This window comes from Brassica rapa, unplaced genomic scaffold, assembly GCF_000309985.2.
Source record: "Brassica rapa cultivar Chiifu-401-42 unplaced genomic scaffold, CAAS_Brap_v3.01 Scaffold0670, whole genome shotgun sequence".
In the NCBI taxonomy this organism is placed as follows: Eukaryota; Viridiplantae; Streptophyta; class Magnoliopsida; order Brassicales; family Brassicaceae; genus Brassica; species Brassica rapa.
Window position 1 is genome coordinate 40,001 of NW_022610610.1, and position 21,476 is coordinate 61,476.

General features: G+C 50.3%; 1 protein-coding gene across 1 annotated transcript; it reads right to left on the reverse strand.

Annotated features, from left to right (window-relative positions):
• Positions 1 to 9,602: 9,602 nt before the first annotated feature.
• On the reverse strand, positions 9,603 to 16,584 carry LOC117130715. The gene is made up of 2 exons (XM_033283429.1): positions 15,161 to 16,584; positions 9,603 to 11,503 (listed from the first exon to the last, which is right to left on the reverse strand). Exon 2 carries the CDS (start codon positions 10,995 to 10,997, stop codon positions 10,287 to 10,289), a length of 711 nt encoding a protein of 236 aa, XP_033139320.1. The 5' UTR covers positions 10,998 to 11,503; positions 15,161 to 16,584; the 3' UTR covers positions 9,603 to 10,286.
• Positions 16,585 to 21,476: the final 4,892 nt, after the last annotated feature.

Here is a 21,476-nt window from a genome sequence, read left to right on the forward strand (position 1 = left end):
GGCCTAAACGGCCATAGTCCCACTAAGAAGCCGGCCGTGAAGGGATGCCACCACGTAGCTAGTTAGCAGGCTGAGGTCTCGTTTGTTAATGAAATTAACTAGAGAAATCGCTACACCAACTAAGAACGGCCATGCACCACCACCCATAGAATCAAGAAAGGCCTCTCAGTCTGTCAATCCTTACTATGTGTGGACCTGGTAAGTTTCCCCGTGTTGAGTCAAATTAAGCCGCATGCTCCACTCCTGGTGGTGCCATTCCGTCAATTCCTTTAAGTTTATACTCCCCACGAAACCCAAAAACTTTGATTTCTCATAAGGTGCCAGCAGAGTCCTAAAAGCAACATCCGTTGATCACTGGTCGGCATCGTTTATTGTTGAGACTAGGACGGTATCTGATCGTCTTCGAGCCCCCAACTTTCGTTCTTGATTAATGATAACATCCTTGGCAAATGCTTTCGCAGTTGTTCGTCATTCATAAATCCAAGAATTTCACCTCTGACTATGAAATACGAATGCCCCCAACTGTAACACCCCCGGGCCGTTCTAGGCATAGGTCGAACCACCGGCCAACAATCAAACAAGAACGTGACCGACGGCCCGACTGTCCACCAAGGTTCAGGAGCGCTACAAGACGGATTAACGGGCAATCCATCCAAAGTTACAAAAGGTGCAATTCGTAACTAGGCCAGGCCACCCACTAACACGTCCCGTCAGACCAAAGCCTAAGGCTTCTCAACCCGTACTCTAATCTGACGTTGTGTTAGCTCGGACAAGCTAATATCAAAACAACAAGGCATTTGCACAAAACATTCGCTTTATTAATTTTATATAATATTTGGTTTACAATACATAAAATATTATACAAGTGGTGGTATGCCAAGAAAGCAAAAGTACATACTTATAGTCTGAAAGGGTCTTAAGCAAAAAGACGCAAATCTACACCAGCCAGCCTAGCCTCCCGCGCCTTCTACAAGCTCACTACTGGTCACCTGAAAACAACAACGAGTAAGGAGTGAGTAATCTAGCATTACTCAGCGAGTTACAATCCCCAACTAACAAATACAACCCCTCGCTACCCCAGTACACACAGGACGTCCGTGTGTGTCCGTCAGCACACACAGGACGTCCGTGTGTATCCGTCAGCACACAAAGAACGTCCGTGTGTGTCCGTCAGCACACACAGGACGTCTGTGGCTGTCCGTCAGCACACACAGAACGTCTGTGGCTGTGCATCAGTACACATATCAGCACGCTGGTCCTTCCCTTGGCTGATTTTGGACAACCATGGAATGTCTGTGGACTGCCGATCAGTACATATATCAGCACGCTGACCACACATATCAGCATGCTTGTCCTTCCCATGGACTGTTCGTGTACTGATTTTGGACAACTGATGCACCATATCAGTACACATATCAGCACGCTGGCCCTTTCCGTGAACTGTTTGTGTACTGATCTGGACATGAGCTCGAGTTTTGATGGACTGGACTGTCCAAGTCAGTCTGATTGATGCTAGCCCGAGTTCTAATAAACTGATGGTCCAAGTGTACTTATGCTGGCTCGACTTTTCATAATCCCACCAAGTGTTAACATTTTTCCCTTGGTTTTTATTGTGGTATGATCGAGGCCAAGCGTACTGAAGGGCAAGCGTACTGAAGGTATGAATGAAAACTCTTTTGGGTTTTAATGCTCCCATCAGGATTCTTTTGGCCGAGACTTGTACACATGCGGGCTGCATTTCATCAGCCAATCTGAAATATTAGGGCGAGAGTGAATTTCACCAAGTAAAAATCTCGAACCTCCGATGACGTCTTCTTATGTACTTGAATTTTTTTGCGTTTTTTGTTTTTAACGTTTTGGGGCGGAACGTGTGATTGGAAAGGGGGAGGGTCGAATCTTAGTGACAAAGGGCAGAATCTCAGTGGATCGTGGCAGCAAGGCCACTCAGCCACTTACAATACCCCGTCGCGTATTTAAGTCATCTGCAAAGGATTCTATCTGCCGCTCGGTGGTAATTATAATTCAAGGCGGTCCGAACGGCGCTTCCACCAAACGGACTTAGCCAACGACACGTGCCTTTGGGAGCCGAAGCTCCTACTGAGGGTCGGCAATTGGGCGGGGGCGCATGCGTCGCTTCTAGCTCAGATTCTGACTTAGAGGCGTTCAGTCATAATCCAGCGCACGGTAGCTTCGCGCCACTGGCTTTTCAACCAAGCGCGATGACCAATTGTGCGAATCAACGGTTCCTCTCGTGCTAGGTTGAATTACTATTGCGACACGGGCATCAGTAGGGTAAAACTAACATGTCTCACGATGGTCTAAACCCAGCTCACGTTCCCTATTGGTGGGTGAACAATCCAACACTTGGTGAATTCTGCTTCACAATGATTCGAAGAGCCGACATCGAAAGATCAAAAAGCAACGTCGCTATGAACGCTTGGCTGCCCCATTCAAAAGGTCTAAAGGATCGATAGGCCACGCTTTCACGGTTCGTATTCGTACTGAAAATCAGAATAAAACGAGCTTTTACCCTTTTGTTCCACACAAGATTTATGTTCTCGTTTAGCTTTTACCCCGCCTCCGATTCACGGAGTAAGTAAAATAACGTTAAAAGTAGTGGTATTTCACTTGCGCCAGAGCTCCCACTTATTCTACCCCTCTCAATTCATTTCACAAAGTCGGACTAGAGTCAAGCTCAACAGGGTCTTCTTTCCCCGCTGATTCTGCCAAGCCCGTTCCCTTGGTTGTGGTTTCGCTGGATAGTAGACAGGGACAGTGGGAATCTCGTTAATCCATTCATGCGTGTCACTAATTAGATTACGAGGCATTTGGCTACCTTAAGAGAGTCATAGTTACTCTCGCCATTTACCCGTGCTTGGTTGAATTTCATCACTTTGACATTCAGAGCACTCGGCAGAAATCACATTGCGTTAGCATCCGCAGGGACCATCGCAATGCTTTGTTTTAGTTAAACAGTCGGATTCCCCTTGTCCGTACCAGTTCTGAGTTGGCTGTTCGACGCCCGGGGAAAGATCCCGAAAGAGTCGTTCCCACTCCGTCCCCTGGCCGACACGATGCAGTTCGCTCTCGCCACGTTAGCAGCTCAAGCAGCCCGCCAACAGTCGACGGGTTAGGAACTGGAACCCTCGAGCCCAGCCCTCAGATCCAATCCTTTTCCCGAAGTTACGGATCCATTTTGCCGACTTCCCTTGCCTACATTGTTCCATCGACCAGAGGCTGTTCACCTTGGAGACCTGATGCGGTTATGAGTGTGGGAACCGAAATTTGCACTGTCGATTTCCGTTAAAATAAGGAAACAAGGAAAACCCTAATTTCCCAGAGGTCCCGGATATCTGCTAATACCACACGGCAAGCAATCAGAACACGAGAATAACGACGATAAATTATAAGAAATCGCAATAGATCTTATTTCGAATTTGCGTTTGAGCGTTACAACAAAGTAAGTGCTTGGGCTACGAGAGCTGTTGGCGAGATTCCTAGTTCTAAAACCTTAAGACGGCAATAACCTAATTGAGTCGCAGCTCGAATAACAAAAACGGAAATATGCCTAAATTCTCCCTTTTATGCCTCTCGCCTAGGACTCCTTATATACTCGCTCCAAGGTCGGTTTACGCTTTTACTCTTCTGCCCTTAAGCCGTCATAGCATAAAATGGAGATATTCCATTTTTTCCGATCTTCGTATTTATCCTCAAAATTTCGTATTTATCCGCGGAAACTTGATATTTATCCTTCCTTGCGCGCCAAGCGTAAACCGTGCTACGGTTTACGGGCTATTGGTTAAAAAATCGTAGGATGGGCCTCGAGTCGTGTCTTAGTTCCCTTTAGGCCGTCTTCCAATTCAAAGTGTTTACTGAGACTTCTTTCAATAAAGAACGAACTTTCCGCGGTTTTAACCACAAAGTTTGATCGACGATTTAGATTGGCGGAAAACATGAACTGAGTTCGCTACGGTCTTCGGGAGATTGCATCAAAGGATATACGAGAATGCATGGACAAGTGTTGTATCGACGTTTCTCTTCCAGTACAAACAGGACATCCGTGGGTGTCTGCCAGCACACACAGGACGCCGTGGCTGTCCGTGTGTGTCCGTGTGTGTCCGTCAGTGTCCGTCAGCACAAACAGGACGTTCGTGGCTGTCCATCAGTACACATATCAGCACATTGGTCCTTGGACTCAGCATGCTGGCCCTTCCCGTGACTGTTCGGGTGATTTTGGCCCACGTGGGCTGTCTATTCAGTACACACAGGACGTCCGTGGGTGTCCGCCAGCACACATAGGACGTCTGTGACTGTCTGTGGCTGTCCGTCAGCACACACAGGATGTCTGTGGCTGTCCGTGTGTGTCTGTGTGTGTCCGTCAGCACACACAGGACGTCCGTGGGTGTCCGTCAGCACACACAGGACGTCCGTGGGTGTCTGTCGGCACACACAGGACGTCCGTGTGTGTCCGTCAGCACACACAGGACGTCTGTGGCTGTCCATGTGTGTCTGTGTGTGTCCGTCAGCACACACAGGATGTCCATGGATGTCCATCAGTACACATATCAGCACGTTGGTCCTTGGACTCAGCACGCTGGCCCTTCCCATGGACTGTGTTAGACCATATCCAGGCTCTTAAGCCCAAACTGATATGCGGCCTTAACCTTTCAATCTATGTCCGAGTGAACCAAGTTTTAAGTCTTATCTTTCTAAGTTCAATTCAATTCAACTGAGGTTCAATACAATGAATCTAAACAAGGAAATATAAGGGGCAAATCAATTGTATAAATATAAACTGAGATTCATACATCATTCTTAGATTCGTCCTAATAAGTTATACACACTTAGTCTAACATAAGTTCCCAAGTTGCACAATAGGCTATCAATATTTCACATCTATCTACAATGACCCATTCACCATACATCTTCCCATGGCCTGAGTCTTCATGGTGCCTTTCCCTTACCACGGTCCATGTCCGATCCTGAAACCACACAAGACACAATGCACATTCACAAGGCCGATATCCTAACATCAAGTCTAGATAAGCGTGGTTCGGCTACTTAGAATCTATAACCTGTCCAAACCAACATACTCAAATAAATTCCCGAAAACTAATTAAATTCATGATAATCCCTGATAAATCCCAACTAAGAGATTCCCATAAACAGTTTCCAACGAAACACACTAGAACATCCAAATCCGACCATGAACAGTCTGGCCAAAGGCCAACGACTTGGATACTGAACCGGCCAGTGCCTTGGTTCAGTGTTCCCTGTATGAACAGAACAAACGAACACAATAATCTGATAGGACAAGCAAATCTAAAGAGAAAGAGAGAGTAGATGTAGGCGCATAGCAAACCGCCCACAAGCCGGATCAGATCATCAGCCGGCTAAGGCCGATCGATTGCCGTCCACACCACTGACCTTAGGCGTTCTCTCCCCAGGCACCATCTCCTTCTGTTTGTCCTTCTCACTGTCTCTCTGTCTGGTATCCATCTCCTCAGGCCTTTCTTCCCACGATCCGGTTTTCCTGGAACAGCCAAGCCTCTTGCCGGTTCTCTCCTTGGATCGCCGGTTCCCTCTTATCTTTTTGGGGTTTGTCTCTCACGATTTTGGCAGAGGTTCCCCTCAAGAATTCTGTGTCAAATTCTGGATCCAGGGCTATGTATTTATAGAGAGAGGGAGTCGGAACTGCCATGGGGCCGAAGGGGTGGGAGTTGTAACTGAAAAGGTGTCTCTCTCTCCCTTGCAACCGTTCGGCAATAACTGCCCCCAACCGGTCCTAAACTGCCTCCAACAACTCCTGTCCCTGTCGGTTCTCTATCCTGAAGCCAAGGCCAAGCCCTTTAACTGACTGTCCATACCATGGCCAAACCATCTAACCGAACCATCATAACCGTACTTGTAACCGCCCCAACCGTCCCGAACATGAACACTCGGCCCAGCTGAGTTGAGCTGACTGCTAGCTGGTCCCAGCTGAGTGAGCTAGTCCTTCAAGCTCCACGAGCTGATGCATACTGACTGAGCTCCCATTCAGCTTCCCTGAGCTGCCCAAGCTCAGCCGCTGTCCCGTCTAGCTCCCACATCACTCGTTCAGCTCTATTAAACCCATTCTTTCTTCACCCTGGTTAAGTCTCAACACTGTGATGCCGTTAACCTTATGTCTGAGCCATGATACGCTTGTCTACTGGTCTAATGACCTGACTGGTGTGTCTCCCCACACCATGGCTCATCCCAACGATCCTATCTCGGACCAGGGACATGAGAGGTCTCCCCCACTTGGGATGGATTCGTCCTTAAATCCTCATCACGTGTTTCCTCGCGGACCACCTGATCATACCACTCAGGATACTCGGCCTTCATCCTTGACTCTGTTTCCCAAGTGATTATATCCTTGCCATTGTATTCCCACACGACCTTGATCATGGGAATGGTCTTCTTCCTTGTTGTCTTTTCTGTTCGATCCACTATGCGGACTGGCCTCGTCTCTAGAGTCAGATTCTTACCCAAATCTGTAGGGATCTCGGGTAGTACTATGTCCTGATCAGACAAACATTTTTGGAGTTGGGACACATGAAACACGTTATGGAACGCATCCATGGCTGGTGGCAGTTCCAACTTATAAGCCACAGCCCCAACTCTTTCTATGATTCTGAACATACCCAAGTTCCTAGGGTCTAGTTTTCTTCTGCCAGAAACTCTAGCCCTCCCTTTGAATGTGATCATCTTGAGATAGACCAAGTCTTCAACTTCAAACTCAAGATGTTTCCTCCGTCTATCTGCATAACTCTTTTGACGATCCTGTGCTTCTTTCATTTTCTCCTTTAAGAACCTTATTTTCTCAGTGGTTTCTTCCACTATCTCAGGACCCAATATGCTCCTCTCCCCCACTTGGGTCAAGCATAATGGTGTCCTACAAGGCCGTCTATACAGTGCTTCATAAGGTGACATCCCAATGCTAGTATGGAAACTGTTGTTGTAGGCAAACTCGACCAAGGATAGAAGCTTTTCCCATGAGTCGCCCCAATCCAACACCACGGCCCTTAACATGTCCTCCAATGTCTGGATTGTCCTCTCTGACTGCCCATCCGTCTGAGGATGATAGGCTGTGCTCATGTTCATTCTTGTTCCTAAGGCTTCTTGAAAAGCCTGCCAGAAGTAAGAGGTGAACCTAGGGTCTCTGTCCGAGACAATACTAGCCGGCACTCCATGCAGCTGTACTATCTCATCCAAGTAAATCCTCACGATCTGATCCACTCCATCTCCTTTCCGTATTGGTAAGAAGTTGGCCGACTTGGTTAGTCTGTCAACCACCACCCAAACCGCATCCTTTCGGTTCCTGGTCGTAGAAAAACCGGTCACAAAATCCATTGTGATGTGATCCCACTTCCACTCTGGTATGGGGAGATTCTGGAGCATACCACTGGGCACTTGATGTTTGGCCTTCACAAGCTGGCAAGTAGAACACCTCGCCACCCACTCGGCCACATCTGTTTTCATCCTTACCCAGTGATAGTACCTTTTTAAATCCCTATACATCTTATTCAGCCCGGGGTGGACTGAGAACCTTGACTTATGAGCCTGACTCATAATCTCTTCTTTAAGCTCCTTGCTGTTTGGAACACTTACTCGGCCATTCACCAATATTGTTCCGTTGCTTGTGATCTGATACTCCGTCTTGTTGTTAAGAGCCACTTTCTGCAAGTTCTCATCCAAACTCTGGGCCTGCTGTATCCTGGTAAGTAGATCGGCCTGATCCACTGCCTCTAATCCCAATGGCTCATCACGTCCAACCAAGGTATTTAGATGTAGTGACCGAACCATCCCTTCTAGTTCATTCACTTCTCTTTCAGCCGAGACCTATGCCCGTCTTCGGCTTAAGGCATCAGCCACTAGGTTAGCCTTGACTGGATGGTATGCTATGTCCAGATCATAATCAGCAACAAACTCCATCCATCTTCTTTGTCTCAAGTTCAACTCAGGCTGAGTGAAAATGTACTTCAAGCTCTTATGATCAGTGAGAATCTGGACTTTGGCTCCGTACAGATACGATCTCCATATCTTAAAAGCAAACACCACGGCCACCATCTCTAGATCATGGGTCGGATAATTCCCTTCATGCTTTCTCAGCTGTCTCGAAGCATAAGCAATCACCTTCCCATGTTGAGTCACAAGGCACCCAAACCCAGTGATGGACGCATCCGTATAGACCACATAAGGATTATCTGCCTCCGGCAACACTAATATTGGTGCATTCGTCAGCATATCCTTCAGGCAAACTTCACATCCTTGCCTGTAAGTCGTGTCATGGGTTGAGCCAAACTTGCAAACCCCTTGACATACTTTATGTAGTAGCCGGCCAGCTCTAGGAAACTCCTAACCTCAGTAGCATTCCTAGGATGCGGCCAATCTCGTATAGTCTGAACCTTCTCCAGATCTACTGACACGCCCTGATCAGACACAATGTGTCCGAGGAACCCAATGCTCTTCTGCCAGAAACTACACTTGCTTAGTTTGGCAAAGAGTTTATGTACCCTCAAACGTCCTAGTACGGCCCTGAGATGCTTCTCATGGTCTTCCTTGTTTCTGGAATATGCAAGTATGTCATCTATGAAGATGATTACAAATTCATCCAAGAAATCTCGAAAGATACCATTCATCATCTTCATGAATGCAGCTGGTGCATTGGTTAGACCAAATGGCATAACAACAAACTCATAGTGGCCATACCTGGTCTGGAATGCCGTCTTCCTGATATCATTAGGCTCAATTGGGATCTGATGATACCCTGAGGCTAAATCAATCTTCGAAAACCATTTGGCCCCTTTGAGCTGATCCAACAGGTCATCAATTCTGGGTAATGGGTACTTGTTCTTCACAGTAACCCTATTCAACCCTCGGTAATCAATACACAGCCTGAAGCTACCATCCTTTTTCTGCACAAAAAGAACTGGTGCTCCCCAAGGCGAGACACTTGGTCATATGAACCCTTTGTCCAACAACTCTTCCAGTTGCTTCTTTAGCTCGGCCATCTCGGCCGGAGCCATACGATATGGACTTTTGGACATTGGGGCCGTCTCTGGTTCTAGTTCTATTATGAACGGGTCAGCCATATAAGGGGAATGCCCTGTAGTGCCCGAAACACATTCTCAAACTCTTTAACCAGCGGAATCCCGTCCGGGTCACCAGCCCCTACAACCTCCTTAGTGGCGATTGTGAGCAAAAAGGCCTCACAACCCTTCTCAAGCATCCGTTCCACTCGGACTGCTGATATCACTAAGCATCCAGAGGTCGGACGAATAGCATGGAACCTGATCGGGGGTCCACACCCACTCTCAAACTGCACCCTTCCTCTGTGACAGTCCAGAGTGGCCCGGTTCATTCCAAGCCAGTCCATGCCTAATATCACCTCATGATTCTTAAGGCAGACCACAACCAGATCCACAGGCATAACTCTATCCTGGATCACTATTGGGATATCCTTTACTCGCCCTAATGAATGCATTACTTGCCCACCGGCCGCATTCACTATGCAAGGATCATCCTCCGTTCCCATCTGGAACAACCCTTTTCCGATCATATCTGGGCTCACAAAGCTGTGTGTAGCTCCGGTATCAAACAGTACGTGTGTTTCCACACCACCAATACATAGGGTCCCTACATAAGACCCCCCTTTTCTAATCATCTAATCCATTCTAAGTTCCGTACCATGCCAATCTACTGAATTGAAAAAGAATGGATTTAGAATGTTACCAGTGATCGCTAGGAACGGTCCAACCTCTGCTGCGTCCTTGGTCAGTTCATACACACGCGGTGCTGAGGTCTGACCTCAGGTCTGGCTTGGCTTGCTGGCTGCCCAACGTCCTGTAGCCTCAGCTTGCATCTTGGGACATTCCCAGCGTAGGTGTCCCGTATTGCTGCAGTAATGACAGCTTCTGGGGTCACTCCCCAAGCCCTGTCCACGGTTCTCTGACCGTCCAGGACAGTCTCGAGCAAAGTGACCCATCTTGCCACAACGGGTGCAAGCCCCCATTGCCTTCCAACACTCTCCACCATAATGCCTTCCGCATGAAGGACACTCCGGCCTATCACTTGAGGCCTTGCCCCTTCGGCCGTGTCCCTCTTTCTCTTCCGGTCGCTTCCGGATCCACTAGAAGCCGTGTGGCCCCTAGACTTCAGCTTGGCCTCTTCGACCAAGTTAGTCTCCACCATAGCCATGCGTTACACCAGTTCAGACACTGTCTGGAAGTGACCAACGGAGCAATAGGTTCGATGTTCAACCCTTAGGCCTCGAACAAACCTACGTATCTGTACCGTCTCTTCTCCAACTCCTTGCCCACATATCGTCTGAGCCGGTTGAACTTCTCTTCGTACTCACGTACTGTCATGCGTCCTTGAGTCAAGTCTAGGAACTGAGACTCCAGACGGTCCCAAGCTTCAGCCGGGAAGTATTTGTGGTTGAACTCCACCTCAAAGTCTGAGAACCGCTCAATTGTCCCATTGGTGCGTTTGTCCAGCGCTAACCACCAGTTATGTGCGTCACCTTCCCGGAAGTGAACCACAATGTCCTTCTTGTACTCCTCTGGGCAACGAGTTGAGCTGAAATTCCGAGCCAATCTGCTCCTCCACTCTTCTGCCTCAATGGGATCAGAACTACCAGCAAACTGCTTCGTACCCAGCTTGGAGATGTGAGCTAGAAGGCTCAAGTAATCCACTCTCCTAACTGGACAAGCTGCTGGAGTGATCTCCATTACCTCAGCTTCGACCGTAGCTCGGTCCTCGGCTGTCCTGGCAGCTGTTCGAGCTACTTGTACAGCTGCACGAGCTACACCAGCTGATGTCCCAGCTGTCCTAGCTGCTCTCTGAGTTTCCTGAACCATGGACTGAGCTGGGGTCATCTGGCCAACCGATGAGTTCACAAAAGAGGTAAATGCCTGCGTGAAAGCTAATATCTGAGTGCCCATGGCCTTAACCACATCCATCTCCTCGCGCATAGATGGCTCGGCCAACTCCTCCGCCCCATCTCCAGGTCCGGTCTTGTCTCCTGCATGGGAGGAATCACCATCCTCCTCCCGTCCCTCTTCTTGTTGCTCGTCCAGGTTATCAACCTGAACCTCAGTAGGCAGGAACGTCGCTGAGGGTTCCCCGATCTCCTCATTAACCAGCCCCGTCTGGGTTGGTAACACTTGAGTGGGGTTGGCCCCATCTCCTATGACCGGTCCAGAGCCACCAGCCGCTTCCTTGCCCTTCTGGGACTTAGTCCGCTTAGTTCCCTTAGGCAAAAACACTTAGTGTTAGTCCAAATGTATAACCCTCATCTCATGATTAGAACTAAGCAAAGCAACATCAAACCAAACAAACACAAACAACCCGTGAGACCCAGCAGCCAGACGTGTGGTGAACACATAACCCAAACCAATCCTAGAATCAAGCATGCTCTGATACCAACTTGTAAGACCCGATCCCGGCTCTTAAGCCCAAACTGATCTGCAGCCTTAACCTTTCAATCTAAGTCCGAGTGAACCAAGTTTTAAGTCTTATCTTTCTAAATTCAATTCAATTCAACTGAGGTTCAATACAATAAATCTAAACAAGGAAACAAAAGGGGCAAATCAATTGTATAAATATAAACTGAGATTCATACATCATTCTTAGGTTCGTCCTAATAAGTTATACACACTTAGTCTAACATAAATTCACAAGTTGCACAATAGGCTATCAGTATTTCACATCTATCTACAATGACCCATTCACCACACATCTTCCCATGGCCTGAGTCTTCACGGTGCCTTTGCCTTACCACGGTCCATGTCCGATCCTGAAACCACACAAGACACAATGCACATTCATAAGGCCGATATCCTAACATCTAGTCTAGATAAGCATGGTTCGGCTACTTAGAATCTATAACCTGTCCAAACCAACATACTCAAATAAATTCCCAAAAACTAATTAAAATTCATGATAATCCCTGATAAATCCCAACTGAGAGATTCCCATAAACAGTTTCCAACGAAACACACTAGAACATCCAAATCCGACCATGAACAGTCCGGCCAAAGGCCAAGGACTTGAATACAGGGCCTTGGTTCAGTGTTCCCTGTATGAACAGAACAAACGAACACAATAATCTGATAGGACAAGCAAATCTAAAGAGATAGAGAGAGTTGATGTAGGCACATATCAAACCGGCCACAAGCCCAATCAGATCATCAGCCGGCTAGGGCCGATCGCTTGCCGTCCACACCACTGACCTTAGGCGTTCTCTCCCCAGGCGCCATCTCCTTCTCTTTGTCCTTCTCTCTGTCTCTCTGTCTGGTATCCATCTCCTCAGGCCTTGCTTCCCACGATCCGGTTTCTCCTGGAACAGCCAAGCCTCTCAACGGTTCTCTCCTTGGATCGCTGGTTCTCTCTTCTCTTTTTGGGGTTTGTCTCTCACGATTTTGGCAGAGGTTCCCCTCAAGAATTATGTGTCAAATTCTGGATCCAGGGCTCTGCATTTATTGAGAGAGGGAGTCAGAACTGCCATGGGGCCGAAGGGGTGGGAGTTGTAACTGAAAAGGTGTATCTCTCTCCCTTGCAACCGTTCGGCAATAACTGCCCCCAACCGGTCCTTAACTGCCTCCAACTGCTCCTGTCCCTGTCGGTTCGCTATCCTGAAGCCAAGGCTAAGCCCTTTAACTGACCGTCCATACCGTGGCCGCACCATCTAACCAAACCACCATAACCGTCCTTGTAACCGCCCCAACCGTCCCAGACCTGAACACTCGGCCCAGTTGAGTTGAGCTGACTGCTAGCTGGTCTCAGCTGAGTGAGCTAGTCCTTCTAGCTCCACGAGCTGATGCATACTAACTGGGCTCCCATTGAGCTTCCCTGAGCTGCCCAAGCTCGGCCGCTGTACCGTCCAGCTCCCACATCACTCGTCCAGCTCTATTAAACCAATTATTTCTTCACCCTGGTTAAGTCTCAACACTTTGATGCCCTTAACCCTATGTCTGAGCCATGATACACTTCTCTACTGGTCTAATGACCTGATTGGTGCGTCTCCCCGCACCATGGCTCATCCCAACGATCCTATCTCGGACCGGGGACATGACAGATTGTTTGGGTGATTTTGGCCCACTTGGGGTGTCTGTTCAGTACACACAGGACATCCGTGGGTGTCCGCCAGCACACACATGACGTCTGTGGCTGTCCGTCAGCACACACAAAACATCATTGGCTGTCCGTGTGTGTCCGTCAGCACACACAGGACGTCTGTGGCTGTCCATCAGTACACATATCAGCACGCTGGTCCTTGGACTCAGCACGCTGGCCGTTCCCGTGGACTGTTCGGGTGATTTTGGCCCACGTGGGCTGTCTGTTCAGTACACACAGGACGTCTGTGGGTGTCCGTCAGCACACACAGGAGGTCCGTGTGTATCCGTCAACACACACAGGACGTCCGTGGATGTCCGTGTGTGTATGTGTGTGTCCGTCAGCACACACAAGACGTCTGTGGCTGTCCATCAGTACACATATCAGCACATTGGTCCTGGACTCAGTATGCTGACCCTTCCTGTGGACCGTTAGGGTGATTTTGGCCCATGTGGGCTGTCTGTTCAGTACACACGGAATGTCCGTGGGTGTCCGTCAGCACACACAGGACGTCCGTGTGTGTCTGTCAGCACACACAGGACGTCCGTGACTGTCCGTGTGTGTCCGTGTGTATCCGTCAGCACACACAGGACGTTTGTGGCTGTCCATCAGTAGACATATCAGCATGTTGGTCCTTGGACTCAGCACGCTGACCCTTCCCGTGGACTGTTCGGGTTATTTTGGCCCACATGGGCTGTCTGTTCAGTACACACAGGATGTCTGTGGGTGTCCGCCAGTACACATAAGACGTCCGTGGCTGTCCGTCAGCACACACAAAACGTTCGTGGCTGTCCATGTGTGTCCGTGTGTGTCCGTGTGTGTCCGTCAGCACACACAGGATGTCCGTGGCTGTCCATCGGAACACATATCAGCACGCTGGTCCTTGGACTCAGCACGCTGGCCCTTTCGGTGGACTATTCGGGTGATATTGACCCACGTGGGCTGTCCGTTCAGTACACATAGGACGTCCGTGGGTGTCCATCAGAACACACATGACGTCTGTGTGTGTCCATCAGCACACACAGGACGTCCGTGGCTGTCCGTTTGTGTCTGTGTGTGCCCGTAAGCACACACAGGACGTCCGTTGTTGTCGATCAGTACACAAATCAGCACGTTGGTCCTTGGAGTCAGCACGCTGACCCTTCCCGTGGACTGTTCGGGTGATTTTGGCCCACGTGGGCTGTCTGTTCATTACACACAGGACGTCCGTGGCTGTCCGCCAGCGCACACAAGACGTCTATGACTGTCCGTGTGTGTCCGTGTGTCTCCGTGCGTGTCCGTCAGCACACACAGGACGTCTGTGGCTGTCCATCAGTACACATATCAGCACGTTGGTCGTTGGACTCAGCACGCTGGCCCTTCCCGTAGACTGTTCGGGTGATTTTAGCCCACGTGGGCTGTCTGTTCAGTACACACAGGATGTCTTTGGGTATCCACAAGCACACACCGGACGTCTGTGGCTGTCCGTGTGTGTCCATCAGCACACACATGACGTCCGTTGCTGTCCATCAGTACACATATCAGCACGCTGGTTCTTGGACTCAGCACGCTGGCCCTTCCCGTGGACTGTTCGGGTGATTTTGGCCCACGTGGGCTGTCTGTTAATTACACACAGGATGTCCGTGGCTGTCCACCAGCACACACAGGACGTCCATGGTTGTCCGTGTGTGTCCGTGTGTGTTCGTGTGTGTCCGTCTGTGTCAGTCAGCACACACAGGACGTCCGTGGCTGTCCATCAGTACACACAGGACGTCCGTGGGTGTCCGTCAGCACACACAGGACGTCCGTGGGTGTCCGTCAGCACACACAGAACGTCCGTGTGTGTCCGTCAGCACACACAGGACGTCTGTGGCTGTCTGTGTGTGTCTGTGTGTGTCCGTCAGCACACACAGGACGTCCATGGATGTCCATCAGTACACATATCAGCACGTTGGTCCTTGGACTCAGCACGCTGGCCCTTCCCGTGGACTGTGTAAGACCCGATCCTGGCTCTTAGCCCAAACTGATATGCGGCCTTAACCTTTCAATCTATGTCCGAGTGAACCAAGTTTTAATTCTTATCTTTCTAAATTCAATTCAATTCAACTGAGGTTCAATACAATGGATCTAAACAAGGAAACATAAGGGGCAAATCAATTGTATAAATATAAAGTGAGATTCATACATCATTCTTAGATTCGTCCTAATAAGTTTTACACACTTAGTCTAACATAAGTTCACAAGTTGCACAATAGGCTATCAGTATTCCACATCTATCTACAATGACCTATTCACCATACATCTTCCCATGGCCTGAGTCTTCACGGTGCCTTTTCCTTACCACGGTCCTTGTCCGATCCTGAAACCACACAAGACACAATGCACATTCATAAGGCCGATATCCTAACATCTAGTCTAGATAAGCATGGTTCGGCTACTTAGAATCTATAACCTGTCCAAACCAACATACTCAAATAAATTCCCAAAAACTAATTAAAATTCATGATAATCCCTGATAAATCCCAACTGAGAGATTCCCATAAACAGTTTCAAACGAAACACACTAGAACATCCAAATCCGACCATGAACAGTCCGGCCAAAGGCCAAGGACTTGAATACTGAACCGGCCAGGGCCTTGGTTCAGTATTCCCTGTATGAACAGAACAAACGAACACAATAATCTGATAGGACAAGCAAATCTAAAGAGATAGAGAGAGTTGATGTAGGCACATAGCAAACCGGTCACAAGCCCAATCTCTCTGTCTATCTGTCTGGTATCCACCTCCTCAGGCCTTGCTTCCCATGATCCGGTTTCTCCTGGAACAGCCAAGCCTCTCGCCGGTTCTCTCCTTGGATCGCTGGTTCTCTCTTCTCTTTTTGGGGTTTGTCTCTGACGATTTTGGCAGAGGTTTCCCTCAAGAATTATGTGTCAAATTCTGGATCCAGGGCTCTGAATTTATAGAGAGAGGGAGTCGGAACTGCCATGGGGCCGAAGGGGTGGGAGTTGTAACCGAACAGGTGTCTCTCTCTCCCTTGCAACCGTTCAGCAATAACTGCCCCCAACCGGTCCTTAACTGCCTCCAACTGCTCCTGTCCCTGTCCGTTCTCTATCCTGAAGCCAAGGCCAAGCCCTTTAACTGACCGTCATACCGTGGCCGAACCATCTAACCAAACCACCATAACCATCCTTGTAACCTCCCCAACCATCCCGGACCTGAACACTCGGCCCAGCTGAGTTGAGCTGACTGCTAGCTGGTCCCAGCTGAGTGAGCTAGTCCTTCTAGCTCCACGAGCTGATGCGTACTGACTGAGCTCCCATTGAGCTTCCCTGAGCTGCCCAAGCTCGGCCGCTGTCCCGTCCAGCTTCCACATCACTCGTCCAGCTCTATTAAACAAATTATTTCTTCACCCTGGTTAAGTCTCAACACTTTGATGCCCTTAACCCAATGTCTGAGCCATGATACGCTTGTCTACTGGTCTAATGACCTGACTGGTGCGTCTTCCCGCACCATGGCTCGTCCCAACGACCCTATCTCAAACCGGGGACATGACAGACTGTTTGGGTGATTTTGGCCCACTTGGGCTGTCTGTTCAGTACACACTGGACGTCCGTGGGTGTCCGCCAGCACACACAAGACGTCTGTGGCTGTCCGTCAGCACACACAGAACATCCGTGGCTGTCCGTGTGTGTCCTTCAGCACACACAGGACGTCCGTGGCTGTCCATCAGTACACCTATCAGCACGCTGATCCTTGGACTCAGCACGCTGGCCCTTCCCGTGGACTGTTCGGGTGATTTTGGCCCAAGTGGGCTGTCTGTTCAGTACACACAGGACGTCTGTGGGTGTCTGTCAGCACAGACAGGACGTCCGTGTGTGTCCGTCAGCACACACAGGACGTCCGTGGCTGTCCGTGTGTGTATATGTGTGTCCGTCAGTACACACAGGACGTTTGTGGCTGTCCATCAGTACACATATCAGCACGTTGGTCCTGGACTCAGTATGCTGACCCTTTCCGTAGACTGTTAGGGTGATTTTGGCCCGCGTGGGCTGTCTGTTCAGTACACACAGAACGTCCGTGGGTGTCCGTCAGCACACACATGACGTCCGTGTGTGTCCGTCAGCACACACAAGACGTCTGTGACTGTCCGTGTGTATCTGTGTGTGTCCGTCAGCACACACAGGACGTCTGTGGCTGTCCATCAGTACACATATCAGCACATTGGTCCTTGGACACAGCACGCTGGCCCTTCCCGTAGACTGTTCGGGTGATTTTGCCCACGTGGGCTGTCTGTTCAGTACACACAGGATGTCTGTGGGTGTCCGCCAGCACACACAGGACGTCTGTAGCTGTCCATCAGCACACACAGGACGTCTGTAGCTGTCCATCAGCACACAAAGGAATTCCGTGGCTGTCCATGTGTGTCCGTGTGTGTCCGTCAGCACACACAGGACGTCCGTGGCTGTCCATCACTACACATATCAGCACCCAGGTCCTTGGACTCAGCATGCTGGCCCTTCCTGTGGACTTTTGGGGTGATTTTGGCCCATGTGGGCTGTCTGTTCAGTACACAAAGGACGTCCGTGGGTGTCCGTCAGCACACACATGATGTCCGTGTGTGTCTGTCAGCACACACAGGACGTCTGTGGCTGTCCGTTTGTGTCTGTGTGTGCCTGTTAGCACATACAGAATGTCCGTGGCTGTCCATCAGTACATAAATCAGTACGTTGGTCCTTGGACTCAGCACGTTGACCCTTCCCGTGAACTGTTCGGGTGATTTTGGCCCACTTGGGCTGTCTGTTCATTACACACATGACGTCTGTGGCTGTCCGCCAGAACACACATGACGTCCGTGGCTGTCCGTGTGTGTCCGTGTGTGTCTGTCTGTGTCCGTCAGCACAAAAGGACGTCCGTGGCTGTCCATCAGTACACATATCAGCACGTTGGTCCTTTGACTCAGCACGCTGGCCCTTCCTGTAGACTATTTGGGTGATTTTGGCCCACGTGGGCTGTCTGTTCAGTACACACAGGACGTCTGTGGGTGTCTGTCAGCACACACAAAACGTCCGTGTGTGTCCGTCAGCACACACAGGACGTCCGTGGCTGTCTGTGTGTGTATGTGTGTGTCCGTCAGTACACACAGGACGTCTGTGGCTGTCCATCAGTACACATATCAGCACGTTGGTCCTGGACTCAGTATGCTGACCCTTTCCGTAGACTGTTAGGGTGATTTTTTCCTGCGTGGGCTGTCTGTTCAGTACACACAGAACGTCCGTGGGTGTCCGTCAGCACACACATGACGTCCGTGTGTGTCCGTCAGCACACACAAGACGTCTGTGACTGTCCGTGTGTGTCTGTGTGTGTCCGTCAGCACACACATGACGTCTGTGGCTGTCCATCAATACACATATCAGCATGTTGGTCCTTGGACTCAGCACGCTAACCCATCCCGTGGACTGTTCGGGTGATTTTGCCCACGTGGGCTGTCTGTTCAGTACACAAAGGATGCCTGTGGGTGTCCGCCAGCACACACAGGACGTCTGTAGCTGTCCATCAGCACACACAGGACGTCTGTAGCTGTCCATCAGCACACAGAGGACGTCTGTGGCTGTCCATGTGTGTCCGTGTGTGTCCGTCAGCACACACAGGACGTCCGTAGCTGTACATCACTACACATATCAGCACCCAGGTCCTTGGACTCAGCATGCTGGCCTTTCCTGTGGACTATTCGGGTAATTTTGGCCCATGTGGGCTGTCTGTTCAGTACACAAAGGACGTCCGTGGGTGTCCGTCAGCACACACATGATGTCCGTGTGTGTCCGTCAGCACACACAAGACGTCTGTGGCCCTTCCCGTAGACTGTTCGGGTGATTTTGCCCACGTGGGCTGTCTGTTCAGTAGACACAGGATGTCTATGGTTGTCCGCCAGCACACACAGGACGTCTGTAGCTGTCCATCAGCACACACAGGACGTCTGTAGCTGTCCATCAGCACACAAAGGAATTCCGTGGCTGTCCATGTGTGTCCGTGTGTGTCCGTCAGCACACACAGGACGTCCGTGGCTGTCCATCACTACACATATCAGCACCCAGGTGCTTGGACTCAGCATGCTGGCCCTTCCTGTGGACTATTCGGGTGATTTTGGCCCATGTGGGCTGTCTGTTCAGTACACAAAGGACGTCCGTGGGTGTCCGTCAGCACACACATGATGTCCGTGTGTGTCCGTCAGCACACACAGGACGTCTGTGGCTGTCCGTTTGTGTCTGTGTGTGCCTGTTAGCACATACATGACGTCCGTGGCTGTCCATCAGTACATAAATAAGTACGTTGGTCCTTATACTCAGCACGTTGACCCTTCCCGTGAACTGTTTGGGTGATTTTGGCCCACTTGGGCTGTCTGTTCATTACACACATGACGTCTGTGGCTGTCCGCCAGAACACACATGACGTCCGTGGCTGTCCGTGTGTGTCCGTGTGTGTCTGTCTGTGTCCGTCAGCACAAAAGGACGTCCGTGGCTGTCCATCAGTACACATATCAGCACGTTGGTCCTTTGACTCAGCACGCTGGCCCTTCCTGTAGACTGTTTGGGTGATTTTGGCCCACGTGGGCTGTCTGTTCAGTACACACAGGACGTCTGTGGGTGTCTGTCAGCACACACAGGACGTCCGTGTGTGTCCGTCAGCACACACAGGACGTCCGTGGCTGTCCGTGTGTGTATGTGTGTGTCCGTCAGTACACACAGGACGTCTGTGGCTGTCCATCAGTACACATATCAGCACGTTGGTCCTGGACTCAGTATGCTGACCCTTTCCGTAGACTGTTAGGGTGATTTTTTCCTGCGTGGGCTGACTGTTCAGTACACACAGAACGTCCGTGGGTGTCCGTCAGCACACACAAGACGTCCGTGTGTGTCCGTCAGCACACACAAGACGTCTGTGACTGTCCGTGTGTGTCTGTGTGTGTCCGTCAGCACACACATGACGTCTGTGTCTGTCCATCAATACACATATCAGCATGTTGGTCCTTGGACTCAGCACGCTAACCCATCCCGTGAACTGTTCGGGTGATTTTGCCCACGTGGGCTGTCTGTTCAGTACACAAAGGATGCCTGTGGGTGTCCGCCAGCACACACAGGACGTCTGTAGCTGTCCATCAGCACACACAGGACGTCTGTAGCTGTCCATCAGCACACAGAGGACGTATGTGGCTGTCCATGTGTGTCCGTGTGTGTCCGTCAGCACACACAGGACGTCCGTAGCTGTCCATCACTACACATATCAGCACCCAGGTCCTTGGACTCAGCATGCTGGCCTTTCCTGTGGACTATTCGGGTAATTTTGGCCCATGTGGGCTGTCTGTTCAGTACACAAAGGACGTCCGTGGGTGTCCGTCAGCACACACATGATGTCCGTGTGTGTCCGTCAGCACACACAGGACGTCTGTGGCTGTCTGTTTGTGTCTGTGTGTGCCTGTTAGCACATACAGGACGTCCGTGGCTGTCCATCAGTACACAAATCAGTACGTTGGTCCTTCGACTCAGTACGTTGACCCTTCCCATGAACTGTTTGGGTGATTTTGGCCCACGTGGGCTGTCTGTTCATTACACACAGGACGTCTGTGGCTGTCCGCCAGAACACACATGACGTCTGTAGCTGTCCGTGTGTGTCCGTGTGTGTCTGTCTGTGTCCGTCAGCACACAAGGACGTCCGTGGCTGTCCATCAGTACACATATCAGCACGTTGGTCCTTCGACTCAGCACGTTGGCCCTTCCTGTAGACTGTTTGGGTGATTTTGGCCCACGTGGGCTGTCTGTTCAGTACACACAGGACGTCTGTGGGTATCCGCCAGCACACACAGGACGTCCGTGGCTGTCCGTGTGTGTCCGTCAGCACACATAGGACGTCTGTGGCTGTCTGTCTGTGTCTGTCAGCACACACAGGACGTCTGTGGCTGTCCATCAGTACACATATCAGCACGTTGGTCCTTGGACTCAGCACGCTGGCCCTTCCCGTAGACTGTTCGGGTGATTTTGGCCCACGTGGGCTGTCTGTTCAGTACACACAGGACGTCTGTGGGTTTCCGCCAGCACACACGGGACGTCCGTGGCTGAATGTGGCTGTCCGTCAGCACACACAGGATGTTTGTGGCTGTCCTTGTGTGTCAATCAGCACACACAGGACGTCTAAGGCTATCTATCAGTACACATATATCAGCACGCTGGTCCTTCGACTCAGCATGCTGGCCTTTCCTGTGGACTATTTGGGTGATATTTGGCCCATGTGGGCTGTCTGTTCAGTACCCAAAGGAGGTCTGTGGGTGTCCGTCAGCACACACATGACGTCTGTGTGTGTTTGTC